We start from the raw sequence: 13,637 nt of genomic DNA on the forward strand, positions 1-13,637 counted from the left end.
TTAAGTACACTATTAATTATCATATTAAACTAACATGAAAAATGACTTAAAGAACCCATGGACATGACAAAATATAAAACAAATGAAAGGATAAAAAAGAAAACTCACAAATGAAAGTTAAGTACACTATTAATTAACACATATTAAACTAGCATAGAAAATTATTTAAAAACCAAATGAACATGACAAATTATAATTATAAAATAAATAAAAGAGTAAAAAGGTAAGCTCACAATTCAAACTCATATATTTATAATAGTAATAGATAACAGATATATGGTTAAGGTTAATGATAATGATATCCCATTGACCACACCTTCTTCCCCTGAAGTTGTTCTTTATGACCTTGCCCCTGGTTTTTCCAGTGTTAATTCCCCTTGTTGTCAAGTGTGCATTCCCCTTCGTAATTCTACTAGAAGTTCTTGGCCTCCTATTTGGACCAAGGATACCATTTGTTCTTCTTTATCTGCCCCAGCATCCACATCTTATCCTTTTCACCAGTACATTTCTTATTCTAAATTTTCTCCTCAATATCAAGCCTTTGTTTCCTCTATTTCTTCCATTTGTTACCTTTGACGAGGCAATTACAGATCCTCGGTGGAAGGAGGCCATGGATCACGAGCTTGCTGCCTTGGACAGTAACCACACTTGGGTTGCCGTTGATCTACCCCTGAGAAAGAGACCAATCAGAAACAAGTGGGTGTACAAAGTTAAATATAGAGCTAATGGTAGCGTGGATCCTTTCAAGGCTCGGTTGGTTGCTAAGGGTTATACGCAGCTTGCTGGTATCGATTATCATGATAATTTTTGTCCGATGGCTAAGATCGTTACAGTTAGATGTCTATTGAGCATCGCCGCAGCCTCTCGTTGGTCTTTACATCAAATGGAAGTAACCAATGTTTTTATTCAGGGGGAGTTGGATGAGAAAACTTACATGGTTTTTCCTCGAGCATTGGCACTCATGGGGGGAAGGTATGTAGATTGCCCAAATTCTTATATGGTCTCAAGCAAGCATCGAGAAAATGGAACCAAAAGTTTGCAAGTATTCTGATGCAGGCGGGTTTTACACAATCCAAACATGACCATTCATTGTTGTGAAGAAAACAGAGAAGAATATTACGATCCTACTATTTTATATGGATAATATTGGGATTATGGGGAATGATGGTGCTTCGATTGCAGATCTTTAGAATCACTTGCATTCTGCCATAAAGATAAAGGATTTGGGGCCATTAAAGTTTTTTCTTGGCATTCAGATTGCTAGATATGAGGACGGGATTTATTTGAATCAACGAAAATATGTACTGGAACTCATTTCGGAAGCAGGTTTATCGGGATCGAAACCTTTTAATACACCAATGGAGCAGCTGTTGGTCTCACGTGCGGAATTTGAGATAATAAAATCCGAAAATAAAGAATAAACTGGACACCGAGATTTACGTGGAAAATGCCTAAAAATTATTAGGGTAAAAATCACGGGCAAGATGAAAAGAATTCCACTATAATATTTTGTGGTGTACAACTCACTCACTGTGTTTCCAAAGAGAACACACACTCTCTTAATACAGGAGAACAAAACACCTCACAAATATTATAGAACTAAGCACTCAAATGCTTATAAGATGAGAGAAAACTCGAAGAAGGGATAATTTCAGAATGAAAGAGAGAGCTCTATTTATAGAACCCCTTGTCAGTGTGAAGACGCGGATAAAACGCGTCTTCCATCTTTCCACGAAATTGCCAACCCACGTTTAAAATTCAGCTGCCCAATTTCTGACTCCCGACATGCATTTAATGCATTCACAATTGCTTGCCGACATTTCTCTCACTTGGAGATTTGATTGAGAATCAAACACATCTCCACACATCTTTTTAATCTTGCCATTACATGCTGCTTACGTTTCTGCTAGGCCATTTGAGGATCTACACCACTCAAACTTATCAGTGTTCACTGGCTTGGTCAAAAAATCAGCTACGTTTTCTTTCGTATGGATCTTCTGCATATCCACACTTCCTTCCTCTACTACTTCTCGCACAAAATGAAATTGTACTCCAATGTGTTTCGTCTTGGAATGAAAAGCTGGATTCCTTGCGATATGCAAGGCACTCTGTCACAAATCAAAGATACTTTCTCTTGTTTGTGCCCGATCTCCTCCAATAATCTTTTAATTTATATTGCCTCCTTTCAACCTTGAGTAGCTGCCATGTATTCTGCTTCTGTTGTAGATAATGCCACAACTGTCTGCAGTTTTGAAACCCAGCTTACTGCTCCCCCTGCAAGTGTAAACACATAACCAGTAGTAGATTTCCTCTTATCAGAATCACCTGCATAATCTGAATCGACATAGCCCCTGAGTGTAAAATCTGATCCTCCATAACATAATACAGCATTCGAGGTACCCTTAATGTATCTAAGGATCCTCTTAACAGTGCTCCAATGCTCTCTTCCAGGATTCGCCATATACCGACTAACTGCTCCCACTGCTTGAGCAATGTCCGGTCTTGTACAGATCATGGCGAACATTAGACTTCCCACTGCTGATGCATATAGTACTCGAGACATCTCCATCCTCTCTGCTTCACTGCTAGGACACATCTCGGAGGATAACTTGAAGTTAACAGGAAGAGGGGTCGATATTGGCTTACTATCTTGCATGTTGAAGCGTTGCAAGACTTTCTTCAAATAATTTTTCTGGGAAAGCCAAATCTTTCTGTTGCTTCTGTCTAGGTGAACTTGCATCCCTAGAATCTTGTTGGCTGGTCCCAAGTCCTTTATATCAAATTCCCTAGCCAATTGTGCCTTCAATCCTTGGACATGATCTTTGTTGGGGCCTGCTACCAACATGTCGTCCACATACAACAGTAAAATGATATAATAATCAGCGGACCTCTTGAAATACGTACAAGGGTCTGCACTCAATCTGTTGTATCCAAGGCTCATGATATAGGAATCAAATCTCTTGTACCAACACCTCGGCGCCTGTTTGAGACCGTACAGAGATTTCTTCAACCTGCAAACCAAGTTCTTTTTGCCTTTTTCCGCAAAACCTTCTGGTTGGAGCATATAGATTTCTTCTTCAAGATCTCCATGAAGAAACGTCGTTTTCACATCTAGCTGTTCTAGATGTAGGTCAAACATCGCACACAATGCCAACACCACTCTGACTGTTGTAAGCCGAACCACAGGGGAAAATATCTCATTGAAGTCAATGTCTTCTTTCTGAGCATACCCTTTTACCACCAATCTAGCACGATACCGCTCCACTTGGTTATTGTCATCACGCTTGATCTTATAGACCCATCTGTTACCAATGGTTTTCCTCCCTTGTGGTAGTGTAACAAGATCCCAAGTTTTATTCTTGTCTAATGCCTCCAACTCTTTTTGCATTGCTATCATCCACAATGATACATCCGAGCTTTGAGTAGCCTCGTGAAAACTCGATGGCTCACCATCCTGTGATAATAGACAATATGCAATGTTACTTTTAGTGACATAATCTGAAAGCCAACCTGGTGGTCTTCTATCTCGAGTTGACTGCCTCACATTGGAAACCTCAGACTCAACATGCTCTTGTTCTTCGTGCTCTGGTACTGCTTCACAAGAAACTTGACATTCGTCCGTCTTATTTTCCACCTGAAAAATAGCAGTTTCTGAATTCAGTGTGCCTTTGTCTCCCTTTACTTTATCTTCCTCAAAGATAACATCACTGCTGATGACAAGCTTGTGAACAGTAGGATCCCACAAGCGAAACCCCTTTACTCCATCAGCATAACCCAAGAAGATACATTTTCTGAATTTCGAATCCAACTTTGATCTTTCTTGCTCATTGTACAGAACGTACACCGGACTTCCAAATGTATGCAAATGAGAATAATCTGTCGGCTTCCCGGTCCACATCTCCATCGGAGTCTTCAAATCAATCGCCACTGAAGGAGAACGATTGATAATATAACAAGTGGTTTTGACTGCTTCTGCTCAAAATGACTTTTCTAGACCTGCAGTCCTCAACATAGCTCTTGTTCTGTCTAACAAGGTTCTGTTCATCCGCTCCGCCACTCCATTCTGTTGAGGTGTGTAAGCCGCCGTGAATTGTCTCTTGATGCCCTCATGTTGACAATATGCATCAAACTCGTCACTGGTATATTCTCCTCCATTGTCAGTCCTCAGACACTTGATTTTCTTTTCAGAATCAAGTTCAACCCGCGCTTTGAAATCTTTGAAGATCTGGAAAACGTCTGATTTCTTCTTGATTGGATACACCCAACATCTCCTAGAGAAATCATCAATGAACGAGACAAAGTATCTCGCTCCTCCTAGGGATACAACCGGTGCTTGCCAAACATCCGAATGAATCAGCTCCAATATGCTTTTGCTCTTGGCAGTAGAAGGGCCAAACTTTAATCTGTGTTGTTTACTGGTAACATAGTGCTCACAAAAGGGTAGTGAAACTTTTGTAAGTCCCGGCAGCAGCTTCCGTTCTGAGAGAATTTTCAACCCCCGTTCTGACATATGCCCGAGCTTTCTATGCCATAACACTGTTAATTCTTCTCCTGAACCAATTGATGTAACAGCTAGTTCTGCCTCTTTGTGTGTTTTTCCCAAAAGTACATACAGATTTGCAGCAAATTTTTCCGCCTTCATAATCACAAGCGTGCCCTTCACAATTTTCATGATCCCGTTCTCGATACGAGTTTTGCACCCGATGTCATCCAATTGCCCCAAAGACAAAAGATTTTTCACCAGTCCCTTCACATGTCGTACGTCCTTAATGGTGCGAATGGTTCCATCAAATATTTTAATTTTGATAGTACCGATCCCAGCGATTTCCAAGACATGATCATTTCCCATGAATACAGATCCTCCTGAGACTGGTTCATAATTATCAAACCATTCTCTCCGAGACGTCATGTGCCACGTCGCTCCTAAATCCATAATCCATGTGTCACAAAACTTGTGTCTGCCTTCTGCAACTGTTGCCGCTTCGCTAAATAATATTTCACCACTGCCTGAAGTACTGGCTGCATTTCCTTGAGAACTTTTATCGATACTCGTACACTCTCTCTTGAAGTGCCCTTTACCGCCACATTTAAAGCAGTAAATATTTTTCTTCTTACTTCTCGACTTTGATCTACCTCGCCTTTGGCTCTCACTGGAGTCACGGTCCATAAATCTTCCTCTTATCATCGGTAAAGCCTCTGCTTGCTTCGATGTTACCAACCTATCTTCCTTATTCTTTCGCTGGCTTTCTTCTCCGATAACCGCAGTTAAGACATCGTCGAATATTAGAAAGCCCATAAGAATATTGTTGGTAATGTTGATGATAAGTTGATCTTATGAATCTGGTAGACTTTGAAGTAGAAGCTCCGCACGTTCATTTTTCCCTATTTTATGCCACATGGAAGTGAGTTGGACAAATAGAGTATTTAGTGTATTGATATGGTCGGTCATCGATGAGGATTCCGCCATCCGAAGAGTATAAAGTCTTCTCTTTAGGAAAATCATGTTGTGTAGCGACTTGACCTCGTACATCTTTTTCAGAGTATCCCAGATAACTTTGGCTGTTTTATCTCAGAGATACTTGACAGAACTTCGTCTGTTATAGCCAAGTGTAAATTGGCAACAGCATTATCATTCATCTCATTCCATTTTCCATCATCTGTAATCTCCACCGGTCTATCTCCAATAGTCGTCAAGCAATTCTCCTTTCTTAAAACTGTTTGTATCTTTATTTTCCATAGCATAAAATTGCTTCCGTCGAATTTCGCTATCTCGTACCTTCCCGCCATTATGTCTACAACAATTTTTAGTAGACTGGACAAAATAATCCCGCCTTAAATAAAAATTATCAAATTTTCTGATGTGGAAGATCAGTCTAGGCTGCAACTACAGAGCATACTCAGAATTTTAAGAAATTTTAAACCAAGGCTCTGATACCACTTTGTTGGTCCCACGTGCGGAATTTGAGATAATAAAACTCGAAAATAAAGAATAAACTGGACACCGAGATTTACGTGAAAAACCCCTAAAAATTATTAGGGTAAAAAACCACGGGCAAGATGAAAAAAATTCCACTATAATATTTTGTGGTGTACAACTCACTCACTGTGTTTCCAAAGAGAACACACACTCTCTTAATACAGGAGAACAAAGCACCTCACAAATATTATAGAACTAAGCACTCAAATGCTTATAAGATAAGAGAAAACTTGAAGAAGGGATAATTTTAGAATGAAGGTGGAGCTCTATTTATAGAACCCCTTGTCAATGTGAAGACCATCTTTCCATGAAATTGTCAACCCACGTTTAAAATTCAGCTGCCCAATTTTTGACTCCCGACATGCATTTAATGCATTCACAATTGCTTGCCGACAGCAGCATCTGAAGTTAACCACTACTGAATTTGATGACACTGCGTTGGAAGGAAAAACTAATGATAAAATGTTGGTTGATCCTGCAGGACCATACAGGAGATTAATAGGTCGACTATTGTATCTTACTGTTACAAGGCCATATGTAAGCTTTGCGGTTCAGACACAAAGTCAGTTCATGCAAGCACCAAAAGATTCACGCACGGAGGTTTTTTTGAAAAAAATAATTTGTATTCTATTATCATATAATATGGCATATATAATCTGATGTTACTTTTTTTCTTTCGCATCTCTCTAGCATTAATTAATGAGACGGGCATGCAATAAATATACGTCAGGAATATATCTTAACTACACGTGTTTTAAAAAAAAAAAGTAAGTAAAATCGAAATTTATAGTTTCACAATGCCGTTATTGGATTTGCATTGCTGCTTAATTTCTAGAAAATATTTTTTTAAAATTTTTTTTTACACAATGTGATTGGTGTTGGATTTACTTTGGATGAGATATTTTTCTCATGGATATAACGTCATTTTAGCATATTTAATAATAATTTGCCAAGTTTTTTTAAAAGAAGAAAATAATTTTAGTGCTAAACGTGCTGATTAAGTTGGAAAACGTAAAATTGCGGGAAAAAGTATTTGGAGTAATAACTTCTCGAAAGGGAAGGCGTGGTCCGAAAAATGAATCCAAACATTTCCTAAAATACGGTATAAAAAAATGGCAAATCTCATCCATTCAGTTACTATTTATATTATATGTTAAACAACTGGATATTCCACCATGTTAGCCAGACTCACATGTTCTCTAGCACTCCATTGCCTATTAATGTCACAGCCCCCACATGGCTGCCACTGTTGGATGTCACCGTATGGAGTAACCTTTCTCATGGGTTGATTAATGTAAATCCATTTGGTAAACGGTTATCTGTAAGTTCATTAATGAATACCAAGAGACCTTATCATGTTTAACAATTTCATCCACAGCGGAACATTTAGAAGATATGAACTTTTAAGTACTATATTTCATGATACGCAAACACTCAGCTTGAAAGAGACAATAATACAAAGTTTCCACTTATGATAAGATATAATAACAAGGCCGAATTCGACCAGTTTCCCAGCTCTGAGGGATATCTATAATATTTCCCAGAGAGCACAACATCAACAAGAACTATATAACATTATTTGATGCACCTCTAATCTGTATAAACGTTGGAGGTATTGTATCTGACAATAGATTGTATCAACACTGTAATCTATAATTGAAGCCAACAATTTACATTATGAAAGAGAAGTTTTCGTGTTTCCAGAATTTTACTGAGACATCAAGCACTGAAGCCCCTATGGAGAGAACTCCAAGAATTGGAAGGAAAACTGGTGCAGGCTTGAGCTGAGGCCTCGGCCATCTGTTCTATTTTCACACCAGCATTGCAGATATTGGCAATTGAGCGCATGTGCTTCATCCCATACTGAGACAGCGATCCACAATGAGTCTCAAAGCTTCTAACCTGTACAAAAGATAACAATAGGATCATTTCTAGGATGTAGATCTAAGATTGACAGCTAGATGATCTACACAGAATTAATAATGCTAAATTTAATTTGTGTATATCATTGTGTATATCGTTTTCGAGGGAAACGCCAGACATTCAGAATTGATCTTTACTATCAGAGCAAGACCTGGAAAAGAACTAAGATGCACATCAATCAATAGAATCAAAGAGTTGATTCAGCATAACTGTTCAGAAGTAAGAGAAAAAGTATTATTTGAGTTGTCATTATGGGTTACAGAAAAAGCAAACTATGCTTAGGGAGTGAGGACTTGAGAAGAACATTTTAGCGGACTCCTGACACTCATAATTGACAAATTTTCTTACAGGGACAGAATTATGATATTAAGTTACCATTGATCTGAGGCAAGCCCAGTCATCAACAAGCGGCTGCCCAGCAGGTCGAAGGGTCTTCAACATTTGAGGACCCTTGTCAATTCCGAAAAGAAGTTTTCCAACAAGTTCGATACTGTGGTCAATATGACTTCGGTGTCCCATAGCTTCAGCCAGCTGCTTTTGAGCTGAAACTTTCCGAGCAGAGTCTACAGGAGCTTTGCGATACTGTCACAGGTGAATTGAGAAAAGCAGTCATAAAAACAATTATAGCCGGAGAAAATTATTCTTAGGTTCTAATCTTGCCATGTCTGTTGGCTCTCACAGTTTTGGGCCTACCTCCTTCAATTTGTTACGAGTTGTACGTGTACAGATTGCTGTAACTATACATCCATCAAATTCAAGTATAAAGGTAGGCACTTCAAGTGGCACAATTTATTAAATGATGGTCTTAACATTATTTAATCAGCTATTCAGTCATAACTGCAGCTTAATTGCTCTACAACAATCTCCGGATGTAGTCACAAAAAATAGACTCACCATGATAAACACATTCACTTCCACAAAAGTTGAATATACCTTATGCCAAAAATGTAGAAGATCAGCATCTCGCTGATCAACAGCTTTTGAAGATGGCCGAAGAGAATTTTCATCAACAAAAGTGAAATTATCATTTGCAGGATCTGTACCCAAGTATGTATAAAGATTACCCACACTTAGCTTCAGATCACCATATTGCATCACATGGGAGCCATAGTAAGAATTCTCATTAGCAGTTCTTGTCTTAACCTGCACATATCAACATATGCATTCATTCCAAAACGATATAAGGAAAAACACGAAACGTTTAGGATATGATACACAAAATATCATAAAAGCAATTTAACCCCGTATTTGTAACGTCGCATTCCCAAGATCATGTGAGTCCATTACATGGAAAGTTTGTGCACAGTTTTTGTATGAAAATGATGAGGAGTTCAACATTGTTCTATCAACCAACAGTAGGGGTGTCAAAATGCGACACGACCCGTCAACCCGACACGACCCAACACGAAAAAAATCAGGTTCGGGTTGGGGTTTTTCGGGTTCGGGTTGGGTTGATTCGGGTTAGTGCCATGTTAGGCGGGTTTCGGGTTGGGTCGCGGGTTGACCCGCGAACTTTTTTTTTTTAAAATATTACCTATATTTTTATATTTTGTATACTTGAACAAAATTTATTGTATATTTATATGATAAATTTTCATCATTTAATATTTATTTTGCATATTTTTATTTTTTTAACAATTTTTTATTTGATTTAGTAAATATACTTTTAATTTTCTACGATTAAATTTTCAAATTTAAATCGAAAACTTTGTTATTATGTGTTTAAATTAAAATATTATTATTATTTTTTATTTTTTTGAATTTTTTTCATTAATTTTTTTTAAAAAATTTTAAAAAAATAAATAAAATTCGGGTTAGGCGGATTAGACGGGTTGAGTCGGGTTATACGGATTCGTGTTCGGGTTGGGGGTTTTCGGGTTACTTCGGGTTCGGGTTGAAAAAAAAATAAAAAAAATTTCGCGGGTCGACCCGAAACCCGACCCAACCCACCCGATTGACACCCCTAACCAACAGACTATTTCGATTGTTTAGTCCCCCTTCCTGGTTTCTTACAGTTTATAGTAAGAGCACACCCAGTGTGGCGTTTTTTTAAAAAAGAAAAATAAACAAAGAACATACTAGTTCGATATGATTGCTCAATGTAAAGAAAGAGTTTGATGAGATCTTACCAGTTGATATTGTTGCCTTAAGGTTTCAGTCCGAAGGTTGTGGACATCACTGTTCATGGTCACAAAATGAAAATCAATAAAAAATATAAAATATGACAAGTGGAAGTAGAAGTAGGAATAGGTTCATTCATGGAACTGCTTTTGAGTGGGTAATTAGCTTCAGTAAAGTAGCCATTGAAAATAAAGGTAAACTTTGCTGAGTTTGCATATAAGCTGATGCACTTCAAGTTCAAGTATACCCTGTCAACCATAGAAGCCCAAAAAGCAAAAACTAATGCATACCAGTCCTCCATCCAGGAAACACTATACAGGTCACCCAAGCAAGTTTCGTATTCTGCGGGAGGATTGGGATATTCTCCAGGGCAATAGGTTCCCCAGCTACTCTCTTCCGCATTTGATGCAGTGGTTGCATAAATATTAAGGCCTTCAGGAAGAAGACCCTCAAATATACTTCCAGATTCACAAGCTTCAAGGTAAAATACCTAAAAAAGTTGATATATCAGCTGTGCAAGATCTTTAATCTCGCTCAACAGGTAAAAAATTGCAACATGAAATAAAAGCCAGAATCATTACCAAGCTCCTATATGTTCCAGAGGCATGTTTCTGCTTCAAAACGTTGATCAGATTGTCCGCATATAGATAAGGAAATGTAGGCATCCCTGACCATATAATATAGTACACCAAATAAGCAATCAAATGCAGTCAATGAATAAAACATGGAAAGAAGATTTAGAAAGTGATGCTATCAGATCTAAATACTGTAAGCTTAAGTTTGAACGGTAAATATATGTTAATAGTAGTAGCTCACTAACCAAGCACCCCAGGACCACCATGATCAGAATAGAATATGAATATATGATCATTTGGACCACTGTCGACAACCTTCCCGCTACCTCCTCTAACAGCAGTTTTATTCCCAAGAAGGACGGCAAAAAAGTTGTCCACAGTTACATCATCTCCAATATAATCCTGCCTCAGGAGAGTGAGAAAAGAGAAATAAATTTTAACTGTCACTATGCAAATTAGAGACACGGGAATAAGACAAACCTTTGGAACTCCCTTATAGACATCCTCGCCATGAGGACTGTTGATGATGACCCCTGGCCTTGGGTTTTCTACATTGAAAGCAATGTCATCGTACATGAAAACCACAATATTTTCATCCTTGAGACCACCTTTTTTTAGGATTTGATATGCATGGCATACATCAGCCTATCACAAATGTAAGGACTAGTATCAGTGCCAGTTGACTGAAGGAACATCAAAAAGTCAAAATGCATATCCTGAACATAAAGGGCTTCATTTTTTAAAGACATGTATCTTGAAGCTGGACTGCATAGTAATGGCAGATGTATACTTTTCATAGTCACTTTATTTTCTTCTTCTTTTGCAGTGTAGATAGAATATTTCTTTTGGTATTAGAGCATCCTAATCTTCAGGTAGAGTTCCATCATCAACTTTAATTTTGCTTGGCTATTATTAACCTGAAATTACATTCTCTTAACAAGTAAAAGTATACTTTAAATTTTCCTATTTACATTTATTTGCGAAGGTTGCTTCGCACATGGTTAAAGTTAAAACAAAAATACCAATTGACATTCCCCTAATATCCCCTACATAAATCAATCAATATGAAAAACAAAGATGCTTCGAGAAAAACGTGTTCACACGACATCATAATTGACTAGGAATTTTACATTTAGTCGCAAATGGCTTATATCGTTTAGAATATAAATACAATAGATATATCTTAAACATAGGAAAGTTTTGTAACATATAGAAAATGAGCTTCTTCTCTGTGCTTCTCATCTCTAGTCCCTCACATTCCAGTTTGTGTATCGTTCCCTTCCCTACTATCCACCTTTCTTATCTTCTTTCTTTATTTTTAAGAAGCCTATTGCAGACACTCATTTGAAGAGTATGGTCACACAACACGATCGACTTAGACAGTAATAACGGTGTGTAACAAGTAGTTTATCGAATTGTTTAGCTCGATTGCAAGAAATTAAGCTCAAGCTCATTGAGTTTTGTATAGAGGAGCAAGCATAAGCTAGAGATTGGTCCATGAGTTGGCTCGCTAGTCCAGATTATGTTTAACGAAATTAGTTCATAAACTTATTAATAAGCTCGGATCATGGCTTTGACAGGCGAATTTGAACTTAGTAAGTCGCTCGGTGGAATAAATACCAATTACCGACACGACGTAAATAGCAGAAAATCTAACACGCTAGAAAAAAAAATCGCCAAATTTCATCAGAAAAATAGAAAGGGAAAACAAAAATTCATAATCACAGGTCATCAATTCATAAATTCGGAGCTCAAATTCTATACAAGAATATATATATATATATATTAGATGAATAAAAAAATCAGCAATTTAAGAGGGGCGTAATCACCTGATGGCGGTAATTCCAGTAACCAGAGGATCCGGCCAACAAGACAGCCCACCTGATGCCCACGGAATCGTTCTCAGCTCCGGCGGTTACCTCGAAGAATACGCGTGCTTCCTCAGAAGGAAGCACGATAAAGTCATCCCGGGCATCGGCGATGGCTACTACGGAGAATAAAAGGAGGTATAGCGCACAGGCGGAGCGATTCGTCATGACTGCCCTTGCGATGATAATACAAGGAAATATGTAATTATTTGACAGACCAGTGGTTGGGCCAATCCCCTCAGCTTACTCTGCCCGGGCACGAATAGCGCTTTACTTTTGAATAAAAAGATTTATTGTATTTCACTGGTTGGGCCAATCTTTACTTTTTGAATAAAAAGATTTATTGTATTTCATTGGATTAAAGATTTCAACTATTTTTGTCTGATTTAATTTAATAAAAAAGCAACATAATGTCACATTTAAGATATATAATATATTAGATCGCATATTAGTTTATTTTTTTTTAAAAAAAAAAAAAAAACTCCTTTTCCGGACATGAATTGTGAAATTACTACGAAATTGATTTATGAAGAATCTTGATGTTGCCAGAAGATATTTTTTATGAGATGAGTTTTTAAAAATAAGTCCGCCTAAAATTTTCTGCAAAAATTTGTGTGAGACGGTCTCATGGATCGTATGTTGTGAGAATGATCTTTTATTTGAGTCACTCATGGAAAAATATTGTTTTTTATGCTAAAATGATTACTTTTTATTGTGAATATTGATAGGGTTGATCAGTCTCACAGATAAAAATTCGTGAGACCGTCTCACAAGAGACGTACTCAAAATTTTATTCAATGACAAATTATTTGAATATATAAATAGAGAGAGGTGCACAAATTGATGCCATATATATGTATTTCCTAATTGAATTGACATATTCATCGTGTCTGAACCACTTGAGGGTGTTTTTATTTCCATTATTTCGGTTCATTACTTTAAATGATTAAGGTTTTTTTTTTTATTTCATATTCGTTAATCATTATAAAATATATTCTTTAAATTGAACTCGTTCAAATTGAGGTCATATCATTAAAAAAAACGATTGGATTAGCGACGATATTTTTTAAACCGTCGTCATGTGCGACAATATAATGGTGGACCGTCGCAACATTGCTATTAGCGACGGTTTATAAAAGCCGTCGCAATAGCGACGGCTGTGTAGCCGTTCTG

At 37.5% G+C, this 13,637-nt stretch overlaps 2 protein-coding genes across 2 annotated transcripts; one reads left to right on the plus strand and one right to left on the minus strand.

Moving 5' to 3' along the window:
• The first annotated feature begins 276 nt into the window (after positions 1 to 276).
• LOC142550819 (uncharacterized) lies at positions 277 to 7,340 on the plus strand. Its single transcript, XM_075659866.1, has 4 exons — positions 277 to 387; positions 476 to 972; positions 6,316 to 6,577; positions 7,164 to 7,340. Exons 1-4 carry the CDS (start codon positions 277 to 279, stop codon positions 7,338 to 7,340), a joined length of 1,047 nt encoding a protein of 348 aa, XP_075515981.1.
• An 89-nt stretch (positions 7,341 to 7,429) lies between these two features.
• Positions 7,430 to 12,704, minus strand: LOC142552349 (vacuolar-processing enzyme-like). The gene is made up of 9 exons (XM_075662106.1): positions 12,426 to 12,704; positions 11,077 to 11,241; positions 10,842 to 10,998; positions 10,603 to 10,688; positions 10,312 to 10,511; positions 10,030 to 10,078; positions 8,834 to 9,043; positions 8,276 to 8,482; positions 7,430 to 7,879 (listed from the first exon to the last, which is right to left on the minus strand). Exons 1-9 carry the CDS (start codon positions 12,630 to 12,632, stop codon positions 7,697 to 7,699), a joined length of 1,464 nt encoding a protein of 487 aa, XP_075518221.1. The 5' UTR covers positions 12,633 to 12,704; the 3' UTR covers positions 7,430 to 7,696.
• Positions 12,705 to 13,637: the final 933 nt, after the last annotated feature.

The sequence above is a fragment of the Primulina tabacum genome, chromosome 7 (genome assembly GCF_025594145.1).
Source record: "Primulina tabacum isolate GXHZ01 chromosome 7, ASM2559414v2, whole genome shotgun sequence".
NCBI lineage: Eukaryota > Viridiplantae > Streptophyta > Magnoliopsida > Lamiales > Gesneriaceae > Primulina > Primulina tabacum.

What these genes read in the sequence shown, in the direction of transcription:
- LOC142550819 (XM_075659866.1), top strand. Translation starts at nt 277, where the DNA reads ATGGTTAAGGTTAATGATAATGATATCCCATTGACCACACCTTCTTCC. An exon ending in TTGGCACTCATGGGGGGAAG is followed by an intron (nt 973 to 6,315) that starts GTATGTAGATTG and finishes TTTAAAATTCAG; the next exon opens with CTGCCCAATTTTTGACTCCC. An exon ending in CAAAAGATTCACGCACGGAG is followed by an intron (nt 6,578 to 7,163) that starts GTTTTTTTGAAA and finishes CATGTTAGCCAG; the next exon opens with ACTCACATGTTCTCTAGCAC.
- LOC142552349 (XM_075662106.1), bottom strand. Translation starts at nt 12,632, where the DNA reads ATGACGAATCGCTCCGCCTGTGCGCTATACCTCCTTTTATTCTCCGTA. An exon ending in TGGTGGTCCTGGGGTGCTTG is followed by an intron (nt 10,689 to 10,841) that starts GTTAGTGAGCTA and finishes TTATATGGTCAG; the next exon opens with GGATGCCTACATTTCCTTAT. An exon ending in CTGGAACATATAGGAGCTTG is followed by an intron (nt 10,512 to 10,602) that starts GTAATGATTCTG and finishes CAACTTTTTTAG; the next exon opens with GTATTTTACCTTGAAGCTTG.